At 39.6% G+C, this 14416-nt stretch overlaps 1 protein-coding gene across 1 annotated transcript in view; it reads right to left on the bottom strand.

Moving 5' to 3' along the window:
• ATVPS33 (Sec1/munc18-like (SM) proteins superfamily) overlaps positions 1 to 14416 on the bottom strand; it is a 59609-nt gene that overhangs the window by 23708 nt on the left and 21485 nt on the right. The window contains exon 14 of the mRNA XM_089923926.1: positions 56 to 187. Coding sequence (XP_089780052.1) covers positions 56 to 187 — 132 coding nt within the window. The remainder of the gene's footprint in view (positions 1 to 55; positions 188 to 14416) is intronic.

The following is a 14416-nucleotide window of genomic DNA, read 5'->3' as shown; positions in this document are numbered from 1 at the left end:
TTAATACATACTATATAATCACTGGTAATAATAATAATGAAAATATTGCACTAACTTCTTGGAGTTGTGACTCAAGACTTATAAATAGGACAAAAAGGATAAGGAGGGGGAGCACTTTATGCACCAAACAAGAAGAAAAGCTTTTGAAATTGCGTCCTTTGTTGAGTAGTTCCTTCAAATTGAGTATCTATGTTGTGACCGAAAAAAGATTAAACAATCATTTGCAAATCAGAAAAACTTAGAGAAGTTAAATACATAATAGAACACCACATTGAAGAATATACCCCCTTGAACAATATGATCGACAAAAGGCATCACCATGCAAATTTTTTAGTGGTATTAGGTCAACAAATGCAATTATTGTAATTTTATCTTAAGGCCAAACCAAAATACTGCTGATGGTTGTTTACTAACAAATTGACCCTAAAAGCTTAAGCTGATAGGAAATGGGTAAACAATGTATACCAAGCTTAACACCCCCGCCCCACACACACAAAAAATCACATGCCGCATGGACCATGCACATGGAGGGATAAGGGGAGACAATGGTTGAAATGAATCAAGATAACAACCACAATCAAAGATTTAAATCCCATGAGACAAGCTATACCAAGATTTTCATGGAACAAGACGTGCCGCATCCGGCCCAATCGATGATGGCACATCGTAGTCCACATGATTTCCTCCCATTGGACCACATACATCCACAAGCATGCTAGTCCCACTTTATTTTGAAAAAAAAAATAGTGAACAGATGATAGATGGCAGCGGGCAGCAGGGGATAACATGCATTTTGCCCTCATTCCTGCTGATTCCTAGGCATGATCACAATGTGACAAGCAGGCAGGAGATTCCAACCCTGTCTCGTGCCTTGGTTTCTAAGAGGGACAGGTTCGGACAAGTGGATGCCTCTGTCCCACTGGGATTTGAAATATTGACCATAAGGACTGGAATGAATCAAGATAATAACCAGGTTAATTAAATAAATGGTCGGCATAGAGGAGATTTGAACTCATAACCGACAACTTGAGCTCAGATAAATGCTAACTAACCAATGGACCCCAAAGGCTTAATGTAATAATGGTCAACAATGGATATCAAGTCTTACAATGGTACAACACACAAAAGCACGCTATGAGACTATATATAGCAACAAGCGAGTGGGTTGTCCATCATGTGATTCACCATCGTATGTGCCTATGGAGGTTTGGAGACATGTCAAACACAAATCACGGGTTTAATGGTTAGTCATTTTTTTGGTTTTTATAAGAACCTTATTATGAAGAAGTTTCCTTACAGCATGTTAAAAAGACGACATTTTTCAATTTCTAATTAAGTTAATCATTGTATTGTACCATGCAAGGTTCTTATTGCTGGGACTTAATGGTCATACTACATATTGGTTATGAGGTGGGAAAGTAGAGCAGCATTGTGTTCTCTCTATCCTAGACCACGAAAGTGACGAAACAGTAAAATGAAGGGGGTAACCTATGAGGAAACCATTTCAAAGGGCCTATCAATGATAAACTAATCCTAAAAGTCATGTACAAATTAATGGAATGTCATCTACAACTATTAGCTAAGGTGTGACTAGTAACTTTTGTTGCCCAAGGTGACAAGCCAAGAAGGGGGGGGGAGGGGGTGAATTGGTTTTTCTAAATTTTTGCTATCTTACTTTAGTTAATTGATGAGTGAGTGAAATTAGAACAATGCACAATACAAACACACAAGAAGTATAGTGGTTCGGTGCTCTCCTAAGCACCTACGTCCACTCCCCAAGCGACCCCTTGGGAATTCACTATAATCCCTCGGATTACAGTTGGATTGTTTTCCGGGCTCACAATCCAAAAATCTTTACACTTTGGTTTTCCGGGATCACCAATAACCTTTGTTGGTTTTACGGGCTCACCAACGAACCTTCACAATTGGTTTTACGGGTTCACCAATAAACCTACACCGTTGGTTTTGCGGGCTCACCAACAAACCTTTACAAGATGATTAACAAAAGAAAGAAGAAAGTTGAAGCTCCTAGATGAGCAAATATAACAATTATAAGCTACAAAGAAGAGTTTAGAGAATAGTTATCGCTTGATGAGACTTCTCTCTTCTTTGTCAAGAATGCTTCACTCTTCAAGGGTGGATGGAGCTCTTGATATCTCTTGGAATCTGCTCAACCACTTCCTTTCAACTCTTGAATGAAGCACTTGGATGAAGAAGATTAGGGCACTTGTCTTTCTTGTGTAAGCTTTGATCTTTTTGCAAAAGGTTGTTGTTCTCTGATGAATAGTGTCCCTTTAAATAGTTGTCCTCACCCATTGGACATCCCTCATTGGTCAGATTTCAAAAACTAGCCGTTACTTACTGTTTGGAGGTCAAAAAGTACTTCTGCAGAACTAGCCGTTATGCTTCTGCCCGTGCTTGGGTCGACTCAACTTTTACTGGGGTCGACCCAACTTTCACTTGGGTCAACTCATGCAACATTGGGGTCGACCCTCTCAGGAACCACAGAACCTTGTGTTTCAGCCTTCCTTCACTTGGGTCGGCTCAACACTTTTTGGGTCGACTCAAGGTTGGGTTGGGTCGACTCAAATTTCACTTGGGTCGACCCTCTCAGAGATTCCAGAAAACTGATTTTTGAATGATATAGCCTTTGGGTCGACTCATGTTCTGTTGGGGTCGACTCAAGGTTGGGTCGACTCAAGTTCCATTTGGGTCGACCCTCTCAGGGATTCCAGAGACTTGTTTTCTTGAAGCTTGAAGATGGGGTCGACTCAACTTTCACTTGGATCGACCCAAGTACTGTTCATCCGTGCCATTTTTGCAGAAGTGTGCCAGATGTTTCCTTGATGTGCCGGGATCGACTCAATCAAGCTTGGGGTCGACTCAAATCCATACTTTGCTGCAACTTAAGGTTAGATTTATCCATATAATCAATGAAATAAACTTTAAACAATTTTGAATATATGTCATGGTGGTGCTACATACTCTAAACAATGAAAATTACTATTGTCCACTTAAGAATACGTTTCACTTGAAACTTTGCCGAATTGGAATTTAGAATTCACTATACCTTTCCTATCGCAAATTTTATCTCATTATTAATCATTGTATTAATCATCAAAATACCACTATCATCCTCAATCTCCCCCTTTTTGATGATTACAAAATATTGAGTATGATCAAATTGATTCTTATCTTAAAATTAATTTTAGAAGGGCTCAAGTTGCTGAATTTCAGCTTTTCAAATATGAGAATGAAGTCTCCCCCTATTTCATCCAAATGTTGCCAATTTGAACTTATGGTCTTCTCCCCCTTTCTTTTATACTTGGTTAAAGATGACACTTCAAAAATTTGAGATAATGAAAGAGTTTCAGATTATGTATCGAGGTATGAAAGGTATGTGCCAAAATCTGAAATTCGATTTAAATTTTAGACTTTAACATTTTCATTGTACAAATTGCTCCCCCTTAAATGTAGTCTTTCCTATTATAATTTTCAACCTTGTTTGTCAACTTATTGCTCTTTCCTTGCTTCTCCCCCTTTTTGTTATCATCAAATAGGTGCATGGTAACAGATAAATAGACACAATAATTAATAAACAGTTCAGTTTCATTGATCAAAATGGAACATTGTAGTACATTAATGCCAAAACAAAACAAATACAATATTCCTCAATCAAGGTACAAAGTACATGATCAATCACACAAAGTACATGATCAATCACAAAATACATATGAGAACTAGATAAATCCTAGGCACTAATACCAAAAGTGCTAACATCAGCCTAGGGGGTATCTAATGGCTGTGATCTAGTCCTCATCCTCCGAGCATATGTGGCGAGGGGAGGTCGGGCCTGATGGGACTGAGTCTGGCGTGGAGCTCGGTGAGCTGGATGACTCTGTGCCGAAATCTCTGACTCAGCTGCCTGGGGCACAGATGGTCCATGAACCTCTCTCTCTCCGTAGAGCTCCTACCTGCTCTCTAAGATCGCTAATCTCAGCAGTCATAATATCCAATCTGCTCGTCAATCCATCAGTGATAGTTCTCGCCTGAGCTGTCATAAGCTCAGTCATCCTACTCCAAAACTCATCTGTGTATCCCGCGGGAACAGATGACGAAGGTCCAGCCTCCGAAGGTGCTATAGGATGATCCTCAGGCTCCTCATCCTCAGGGATGGGATCTCCAATCTCTAGTGCATCACCCTCTGATACAGCATGAATCCTAGCTCCTGCATGCACCCACTGCCCGTTCACCTTCTCATACCCCATGCGAATAAGGGATCGTGCAGTGTATGTGTCAGTAAATAGTAGATGCCTGGAGATCTCTTCCTCTACTGATATATCATGCTGTCGGAAGATCAGAGTATTATACCATATGGCAGGGAGACTCTTGTATTGCTTATGACCTTCCTCATCTGCCTAAGCATCATAGCTGGGAGGTTCAGGGGAATGCCCTGAATAATGTGCTCCATAGCAACCAAATCTCGCTCAAAAATGAGATCAAATCTTCCACTCTTCGGAAACAAAATCCGACCTATGAAGTTGTGCAACAACCTCATCTCAGCTGAAAGAGAGCTTGCTATTACATTTTCGGAATAGTCGAAATCATCATTCTCAAGAATCAACCGTAGAGCTCTCAACTTGTTTTCAGGCTTTTCTGGAGTTGCACCTTCGCAGGGAAGATGAAGCAACTCACTCAAACTTTCTTCTGAAACCCTAACCCTTACTCCTCGGACTTCAGAGATAAGCCCTCTCATTCCAACTTTCAGGAAGGCATAGAACTCACGAACCAATCTTGGGTAGATCACCACATCTAGGGAGCAAAGATACTCCCATCCCTGCCTTCGGAACCAATCACCCAACCGGAATCCTTCTTGATCCAAAAACTCGGAGTGGATCCTTCTTCCCGTGGTAACTGGTCTCCCCGCAAATTTTGCAAGTTGGACTGAAGGGGAGGGAGGAGGAGGAGGCTCTACACGTGTCTCACCTTGTGGAGGCACTGTAGAAGGCTCTGTAGCATTTCTATCAACACGGGTGGTCCGTGAAACCCTCCCGGATCGCTTGGCTACGGCTCTTTTGGGTCCCATTTCTTCAAGATTTTGATCTAACGGCTTTGGGAAGCTTCCTTCTACTGTTTGGAGATGATTGGAGGAGATTTGAGAGTGGGGAATAGGATTTTTGGAAGAGGACAAAGTAAAAACAGTGCCCTAGATTGCTCACGAGTCTCCCTTTTAACAGTGGGGTCCCGTCGTTGGGTCGACCCTAGATTTTTCTTGGGTCGACTCAACGTTGGGTCGACCCAAGTTCAGAAATTTTTCCTTCTCTTCCTTTTCCCTTTCAAAAAGAAAAAAATTTTTCTTTCTTCCAATCCTTACAAATTCTTACTGGGACAATGATACATTAGTAAGGAATCTATAGACGACTAGTTTGACTAATGTTTCATAGGTTTTTAGAAATGGAAGGAGAGTATCATGAGACATCTTGCTCCTTTGTATATCTCCTTAATCAAAAGGATCACATATGCCTAATTCCCTCCTAAGCATGCAAAATCTATCTTCACTCAAAGGTTTTGTGAATATGTCAGCTAATTGTTTGTCAGTACATACATGCTCAATACATATGTTCCCATTTTGCACATGATCTCTAATAAAATGATATCTTATTTCAATGTGTTTGGCTTTAGAGTGCTGAACCGGATTTTTAGTAAGGTTGATGGCACTAGTATTATCACACTTTATAGGAATGTTATCTAGTTTAATTCCATAGTCCTCTGGTTGTTGCTTAAGCCATAGTACTTGAGCACAGCAACTGCCGGCAGTTATATATTCGGCTTCAGCCGTTGACAATGCAACTGAATTCTACTTTTTGTTAAACCATGATACTAAGTTATTTCCTAAAAATTGACATGTTCCACTAGTGCTCTTCCTATCTAATTTGCATCCAGCAAAATCTGCATCAGAGTATGCAAGCAAATCTAGACAGGAGTCTCTCGAGTACTATAATCCTATGTTTGTAGTACTTCTCAAATATCTAAGAATTCTTTTAACAGCACTTAGATGTGACTCCTTAGGATCTGATTGGTATCTAGCACATATTCCCACACTAAACACTATGTCTGGCCTACTAGTAGTAAGGTAAAGCAAAGATCCAATTAAACCTCTGTAAAGCTTCATATCCATACTTTTTCCTTTTTCATCTTTGTCTAGCTTACTAGTGGGATTCATTGGGGTCCCTATTCCCTTGTGATTTTCATTCCCAAACTTCTTTAATATTTTCTTTGTGTACTTAGTTTGATGAATGAAGATACCTTCTTTAGTTTGCTTGATTTGTAATCCGAAAAAGAAATTTAGTTCTCCCATCATACTCATCTCGAATTCTCCTTGCATTAGATTAGCAAACTCTTTGCAAAGATTATCATTTGTGGCACCAAAGATTATGTCATCTACATATATTTGTACCACTAGCAGATTTTTGTCTTTCCTTTTGAGAAAAAGTGTTTTATCTACATTTCCTCTACTAAAATCATTATTCAGTAGAAATTTGCTTAGTCGATCATACCAAGCCCTAGGTGCTTGTTTTAATCCATATAATGCCTTATGTAATTTAAACACATAATTTAGCAATTCATGATTCTCAAAACCAGGAGGTTGCTCTACATATACTTCTTCCTCTATAAAACCGTTTAAGAAGGCACTTTTCACATCCATTTGATACAATTTGAAATCCATGAAACATGCAAAAGCTAGAAGTAATCTAATTGCTTCTAATCTAGCCACGGGAGCAAATGTTTCCTCAAAATCTATTCCTTCTTCTTGATTGCATCCCTTAGCTACAAGTCTAGCTTTATTTCTTATGACTACTCCATTTTCATCTAATTTATTTCTGAAGATCCATTTTGTTCCAATTACAGAGTTATGCTTTGGTCTTTCAGTTAATGTCCATACATTACTTCTTTTGAATTAATTTAATTCCTCTTGCATAGCATTTATCCAATTGGTGTCTTTTTCAGCTTCTTCATAAGTCTTAGGTTCCAATTGTGAAACAAAAGCAAGATAATCATTTAAATTTCTAAGAGAGGATCGAGTTCTTACCCCTTGAGATGGATCACCAATGATTAAGTCTTTAGGGTGTCCATATGCATACCTCCATTCCTTTGGCAAGTCTTGAGATTGTGGTGGCACGCAATCATTTTCCATCTCTTGATTTGGCACGTCATCAAGATTCAATTTTTCAAAGTCAATAATTCCTGCATCATCATCAAGAATACTTTCTCTCCTAGGAGACTCACTATCAGACTCATCAAAAATGATATTAACTGACTCTTCAACTATAAGAGTTCTTTTATTGAATACTCTGTATGCCCTGCTAGATGTAGAGTATCCTAAGAAGATACCTTCATCTGACTTGGCATCAAATTTACTTAAATCCTCCTTGCCATTGTTTAAAATGAAACATCTACATCCAAATACTCTAAGATACTTAGCAGTTGGTTTCTTATTCTTCCAAAGTTCATAGGGAGTTTTCTTGGTTATTGGTCGTATTAAAACCCGATTTAAAATATGGCAAGCGGTACTTATAGCTTCAGCCCAAAAGTACTTTGGAAGATTTGACTCGCACAACATTGTGCGTGCCATTTCTGCCAAGGTCCTATTTTTTCTTTCAACAATCCCATTTTGTTGAGGCGTTCTAGGTGCTGAAAATTGATGTGAGATACCATTTTCATTACAAAATTCTTCAAAGTGTCGATTTTCAAATTCAGTTTCATGATCACTTCGAATTGCTATTAAGGTGAGCTTCTTTTCATTTATGATATTTTTATAATATTTAAAGAATGCTGAAAATGCTTCATTCTTATGTGCAAGAAATGAAACCCATGTATACCTTGAAAAATCATCTACTATAACTAGTCCATACTTCTTCCCTCCTAGACTCGCGGTTCTAGTAGGTCCAAATAGATCCATATGTATGAGTTCAAAGGGCCTAGTGGTCGATACTATATTCTTTGATTTGAAGGATGATTTTGTTTGCTTTCCTAATGAACATGGTCTACAGATTTTGTCCTTTTCAAAAATCAATTTTGGCACATCTTTTATTAATTCCTTCTTGACTAGTTTTGATATTAAGTCCATACTAGCATGTCCTAGTCTATGATGCCAAAGCCAACTTGTTTTATTTTTCTTTTCTTCATTAGTAATTAAACATAATCCATTTTTCTTGCCTAATTCATGAAGATCTACCATGTAAATATTTCTTTGCCTTTGTCCTATAAGTACAATGCTATTATCTTTAGGATTTGTGATTATGCATACTGAGGCTTCAAATGTGACTTTAAAACCTTTATCACAAAATTGACTTATGCTAAGTAGATTATGTTTCAAACCATTAACTAATAAGACATTTTCTATAAAGGTAGATGGAGTAATAAAAATTTTACCCTTTTCAATGATATACCCTTTTCCATTGTCTCCATAGGTTACTACTCCACCCTTCTTAGATTCCAAGGTGACAAATTGTTCTACGTCACCTGTCATGTGTCTTGAACAGCCGCTATCTAGATACCATCGTTTATCCACCTTATTAGCTGCAAGACACCCCTCATCATCATTAGCCATATGGCAGATTTGAGCCGTCTCTTGTTGATCTTCCTCTTCCGAACTTGACGCCTCACTTTCACTCCATTCAGCCATGAAGTTCTTCTTTTTAAGTTTTCGTGCCATCCACTTCAATTCCGGACAATCTATCTTAAAATGCCCGGGCTTGTTACACTCATAGCAAATTGGCGTTTTCTTTTCTTTTTTCTTGTCCTTACCCTTTTCTTTACTTGAACTACCTTTGAAGAAGGGCTTCTTTTTATGAAGTTTCTTCTTTCCTCTCATAAATTTTCTGAATTTTCTTCCAAGCATAGCCATTCCTTCTTCATCAAATTCCTCATCATCATCAGATTCTTCCGATTCAGTTTCCTGTTTTGTAGTGGTAGTCTTTAATGCAATGGTCTTTCTTTTCTTGACTTCATCTTCTGAATTTTGCCTCATGGTCAACTCATGGGTCATGAGTGATCCTAGAAGTTCCTCCAATTGCAGTGTATTGAGGTCCTTTGCTTCCTGAATTGCTGTTACCTTGGCCTCCCAAACTCTTGGTAGAGACCTGAGAATTTTTCGCACCAATTCAGAGTTAGTATAAGACTTTCCTAAACTCTTTAGCCCATTTATGATTTCTGTGAAACGAGTAAACATTTCAGTTATGGACTCAGTGGATTCCATTTTAAACAACTCATACTTATTATGTACTAATATGTTTATTTTTGACTTCTTAACTTGATTAGTTCCTTCATGTGTGACCTCAAGTTTATCCCAAATTTCTTTTGCGGAGATGCATGTAGATATTCAATTGAATTCACTTACATCTAGTGAACAGTAAAGTACATTAATCGCTTTAGCATTTAGTTGTGCTAGTCTTCTATCACTTTCATTCCAATCCATTTCTGGTTTGGGTATGATAGTGCCCTCTACACTAATTGTGGGTGTGTGAGGTCCTCTAGTTATAATATACCACAATTCATAGTCTAGAGCTTGAATGAATATCCTCATCCTAGCTTTCCAGTATGTGTAATTAGTGCCATTAAATAGAGGAGGTCTATTTGTGGATTGCCCCTCACTCATAGAACATCCCATTTGGGTTGTCATGATCTTTGTCTCTTGATTGTGAGATCAACAAATACTATATGAGCACCTCGCTCTGATACCACTTGTTGCCCAAGATGACAAACCAAGAGGGGGGGTGAATTGGTTTTTCTAAATTTTTGCTATCTTACTTTAGTTAATTGATGAGTGAGTGAAATTAGAACAATGCACAATACAAACATTCAAGAAGTATAGTGGTTCGGTGCTCTCCTAAGCACCTACGTCCACTCCCTAAGCGACCCCTTGGGAATTCACTATAATCCCTTGGATTACAGTTGGATTGTTTTCCGGGCTCACAATCCAAAAATCTTTACACTTTGGTTTTTCGGGATCACCAATAACCATTGTTGGTTTTACGGGCTCACCAACGAACCTTCATAATTGGTTTTATGGGTTCACCAATAAACCTACACCGTTGGTTTTGCGGGCTCACCAACAAACCTTTACAAGGTGATTAACAAAAGAAAGAAGAAAGTTGAAGCTCCTAGATGAGCAAATATAACAATTATAAGCTACAAAGAAGAGTTTAGAGAATAGTTATCGCTTGATGAGACTTCTCTCTTCTTTGTCAAGAATGCTTCACTCTTCAAGGGTGGATGGAGCTCTTGATATTTCTTGGAATCTGCTCAACCACTTCCTTTCAACTCTTGAATGAAGCACTTGGATGAAGAAGATTAGGGCACTTGTCTTTCTTGTGTAAGCTTTGATCTTTTTGCAAAAGGTTGTTGTTCTCTGATGAATAGTGTCCCTTTAAATAGTTTTCCTCACCCATTGGACATCCCTCATTGGTCAGATTTCAAAAACTAGCCGTTACTTATTGTTTGGAGGTCAAAAAGTACTTCTGCAGAACTAGCTGTTATGCTTCTGCCTGTGCTTGGGTCGACTCAACTTTTACTGGGGTCGACCCAACTTTCACTTGGGTCGACTCATGCAACATTGGGGTCGACCCTCTCAGGAACCACAAAACCTTGTGTTTCAGCCTTCCTTCACTTAAGTCGGCTCAACACTTTTTGGGTCGACTCAAGGTTGGGTTGGGTCGACTCAAATTTCACTTGGGTCGACCCTCTCAGAGATTCCAGAGAACTGATTTTTGAATGACATAGTCTTTGGGTCGACTCATGTTCTGTTGGGGTCGACTCAAGGTTGGGTCGACTCAAGTTCCATTTGGGTCGACCCTCTCAGGGATTCCAGAGACTTATTTTCTTGAAGCTTGAAGATGGGGTCGACTCAACTTTCACTTGGGTCGACCCAAGTACTGTTCATTCGTGCCATTTTTGCAGAAGTGTGCCAGATGTTTCCTTGATGTGTCGGGGTCGACTCAATCCATACTTTGCTGCAACTTAAGGTTAGATTTATCCATATAATCAATGAAATAAACTTTAAACAATTTTGAATATATGTCATGGTGGTGCTACATACTCTAAACAATGAAAATTACTATTGTCCACTTAAGAGTACGTTTCACTTGAAACTTTGCCGAATTGGAATTTAGAATTCACTATACCTTTCCTATCGCAAATTTTATCTCATTATTAATCATTGTATTAATCATCAAAATACCACTATCATCCTCAACTTTGATTGCTAATAAAATTTTCAACTAGACATTGTTCTCGACTTTTCCGAGTTTACCTACAGCATAGACCTCCTCAAGCCTCTATGACAGCACATGTATGTTCCAGATGGTACCGAACGATCCACTAACCTAGTCCAAACAATGGGAAATAGTCGAATTTGGATCCTAAAACTTCCTAGGATCAGGTTTCACATTGTCTGTATCCAACATATAACCCAATAAATAATTTGATAATAATCTATTTCAATACTTGTTGTATGTCATAGAAAGTTTATGCTTCATATCTATATCCTGCATTAAATTTATTATAAATATCATTTATTATATTAGAATAATAACCATCAAATTTAAGATTAGAGTAGGCAGAAAAGTTAAGGATCATTGGATACATTAGCAGGACATAATTTGCACAAAAATAAAACAAGTACGGATATTCTAGGATTTGAATTATTTATTCCTTTATTATCAAGATTTTGAAAATTACAATACAGTCCCATAATGTTCACTAGTTGGTATTATACATGTTGTGATACATATAGTACCAACATAGGGTATCAGCCAATATTGAAGCCAAGAAGAGTGCAAAAACACCGTCAAGGTTGGTGCCAGGGTCACATGGCCAATTCAACACCGATCTAGAACAGTTTGCCTAAGGATCAGTCCCAAAGGTACCAACTACTGATTCCTAGCCAATACCTTACATGCTTATTGATGCATCTGATATTTTAATGCTTGATCATTGTAAGATTGTTCTGTAGTGAAAATATAAAAGCAATGATAATGGAAGGGAAAGCAATAATACACTACCGTGTTCAATCTAGTAGCAGCCATCTTCTTTTAAGAGCGGTGATTTTAATCTCTCACAAGCGTTACTCACCATTTAAGGAACTATGACTCCTCTATTTTATATTTTTTACGAGCGTTGCTCGCAAGGTTCGCCGTACCGGTACCGAACCCCGTACCGGTGCCGCACTAATATAGGCGTACCGAGTGTCGGTACGGTACCGTACGCTCGGTACCGACCGTACCGACATTGGTGTACCGATACCGGTACCCATCGGTACGGGTACGGTACGCTCGGTACCGACTGGTACCGACCGGTACAGCGAACCTTGGTCACTTGCTCGTTATGTAAAGATTTGTGACTCTTATCTTTACAATCATTGCTTGCTGAATAGAGCTGTCTCTTATCTTTTCTGGGCCATATTATTGTTTAAAAAGCTGTGACTCTTATATTTCACGAGTGACGCTCGTTGCGTGAAGAGCTCTGACTCTTATCTCATGAGCCAAGGCTCATTCCTCCATACAGCCATGTCTCTTGCCTCTCATAAGCGGTGTCTCTGGTGTTTGCAGCCTGCGCATATCAGCTCTCATCGGGAGATAGCTGTTAGGTTCCACTCTTGATGTCTGTCGCTTTTCTCGAGATATAATGGCTGGTTCCTACCTAAATGTCACTTGCTGACTGTTGCCAGATGTGATTGTCATCGTCCACTTCAAGTCAGAGCATTGCCAACACCACCATCATTGCCCATCTATCACCCTGAACTTGACCACCTCCAGTATTATATTTTCTGCTTGTTTTAATGTATGTTTTTAGCTGGATGCATGTGTTTTTATCCTTGTTACTCATTGAAACACCCAGAATATTTTTGCTAAAGACTCAGCAAGTCAGCATAGTCTTGGAGTTCTTCAAAACCTATCATGCCCTTGCTATGATTCAAGTTCCAGTTCCAGATACATTCCAATCAAGTTAAGATCCTTTGGAAAAGAGTGGTTTCTCTTGGGCGTTGAAGACCTTCCCAAGATCTCTACTGACATCATAATGGACTACCAGAAGCGATAAATCAGGTAGACGAAGCAGCAAAATAGGTTATTAATTTCATGACGTGAAACAGATTTTCAATCATAAGGCTAAATATCTCAATTTTCACATTTATTCCAAAGCCAAGTTTGGTTCTAAATCCACCACTATGGAACACAATTTCTAATTTGGATACAGGAGAACTTCTGTCATCTTGCAAAAGTTAGACAATAGATTTCATGAAAGACTAAATCCCCAATTTGAATGCCTGAAACTTCAGGACTTACATGAAACTTTAAGCTCTTGCTTGGGCTATTTTAAATCCTTAAGAATCATCACTGCACCTGGTATCTCAAAGCATTGCAAGAGCATCCCTGTTTCAGGTCCAAGTAGAGATCAAGTTCAGAGAGTAAAAAGAACTCTTGGCTCATAATGTCTTTATCTCTTTTGGACTCAATATGTTCAGAATTCTGCACTTCTTCAGGGCAAACTTAAGGGGCTAGAGTATGTTTAACCAAAAAAGCAGATGGCTTAAGGAAAGGTCTATTACATTGGGAGATGAATACTATTAAAATGTAAACCTTCTGCATCTAACTGGTTGATGCCTTAGTAGGATTCATAATGAATAGAGGCTATATGGGACCTATTTAGCCAAGGTCGGAAGAACCGGTACCGGGCACCGTACCGGTTCTCCGACGGCACGACTCGGTACAGGCCGTGCCGGGCCTGTACCGACAAAGGGCACGGTACCGTGGGAGAGAGGAAGAGAGAGAGAAAGAAGGGAGAGAGAGGGAGGGACGTCGGCAAAGGGTCGGCAGACACCGGCGGAGGCCAGCCGAGTCTACAGGAGGCGAAGTTGCAAACGCTTCTCTTGTTTCGGACGAAACAGAGTTCGGCCGCTGCCTCGCCCCCCGCGGCCTCCGCCGGACTCCGCCGACCCTCCGCCGGCGTCTCGACCTCTCCCTCTCCTTCCCTCCCCCGCTTGCTCTCTATTTTCTTCTTCTTCTCCGGTTCTGGCAACGGGTCTCATTTCCGTTGTCGAAACCGTACAGGTGAGCCATCGGTACAGCTCGGATCGGCCGGTACTGTCCGGTTCGAGACGGCTCCACCAACTTTGCATTTACCTTTCAACTACAAAGACAACACAAATTGAATCTAGTAAGGAAAACCCAAAATCAAAAGCCAAACCCCATTATCGTATCAAGTTTCAATTTAGATCCTGCAGATCCTACCCAAATCTGACCCACTTACAATGCTAGATACATTGAGCAGCCACTTAGGTCCTATGAACCCAAAGATGCTGACCAACTATAGTACAAAGATATTTTTTCCCTGTGAGGAAGGGAGGGAGCGAGCGAGC

Source organism: Phoenix dactylifera, chromosome 6, assembly GCF_051530095.1.
Source record: "Phoenix dactylifera cultivar Ajwa chromosome 6, Ajwa_hap1_PhDact_Kaust_v1.1, whole genome shotgun sequence".
Taxonomy (NCBI): domain Eukaryota; kingdom Viridiplantae; phylum Streptophyta; class Magnoliopsida; order Arecales; family Arecaceae; genus Phoenix; species Phoenix dactylifera.
Note: the sequence above shows the minus strand (reverse complement) of the source record. Positions and strands in the feature narration are given on the sequence as shown.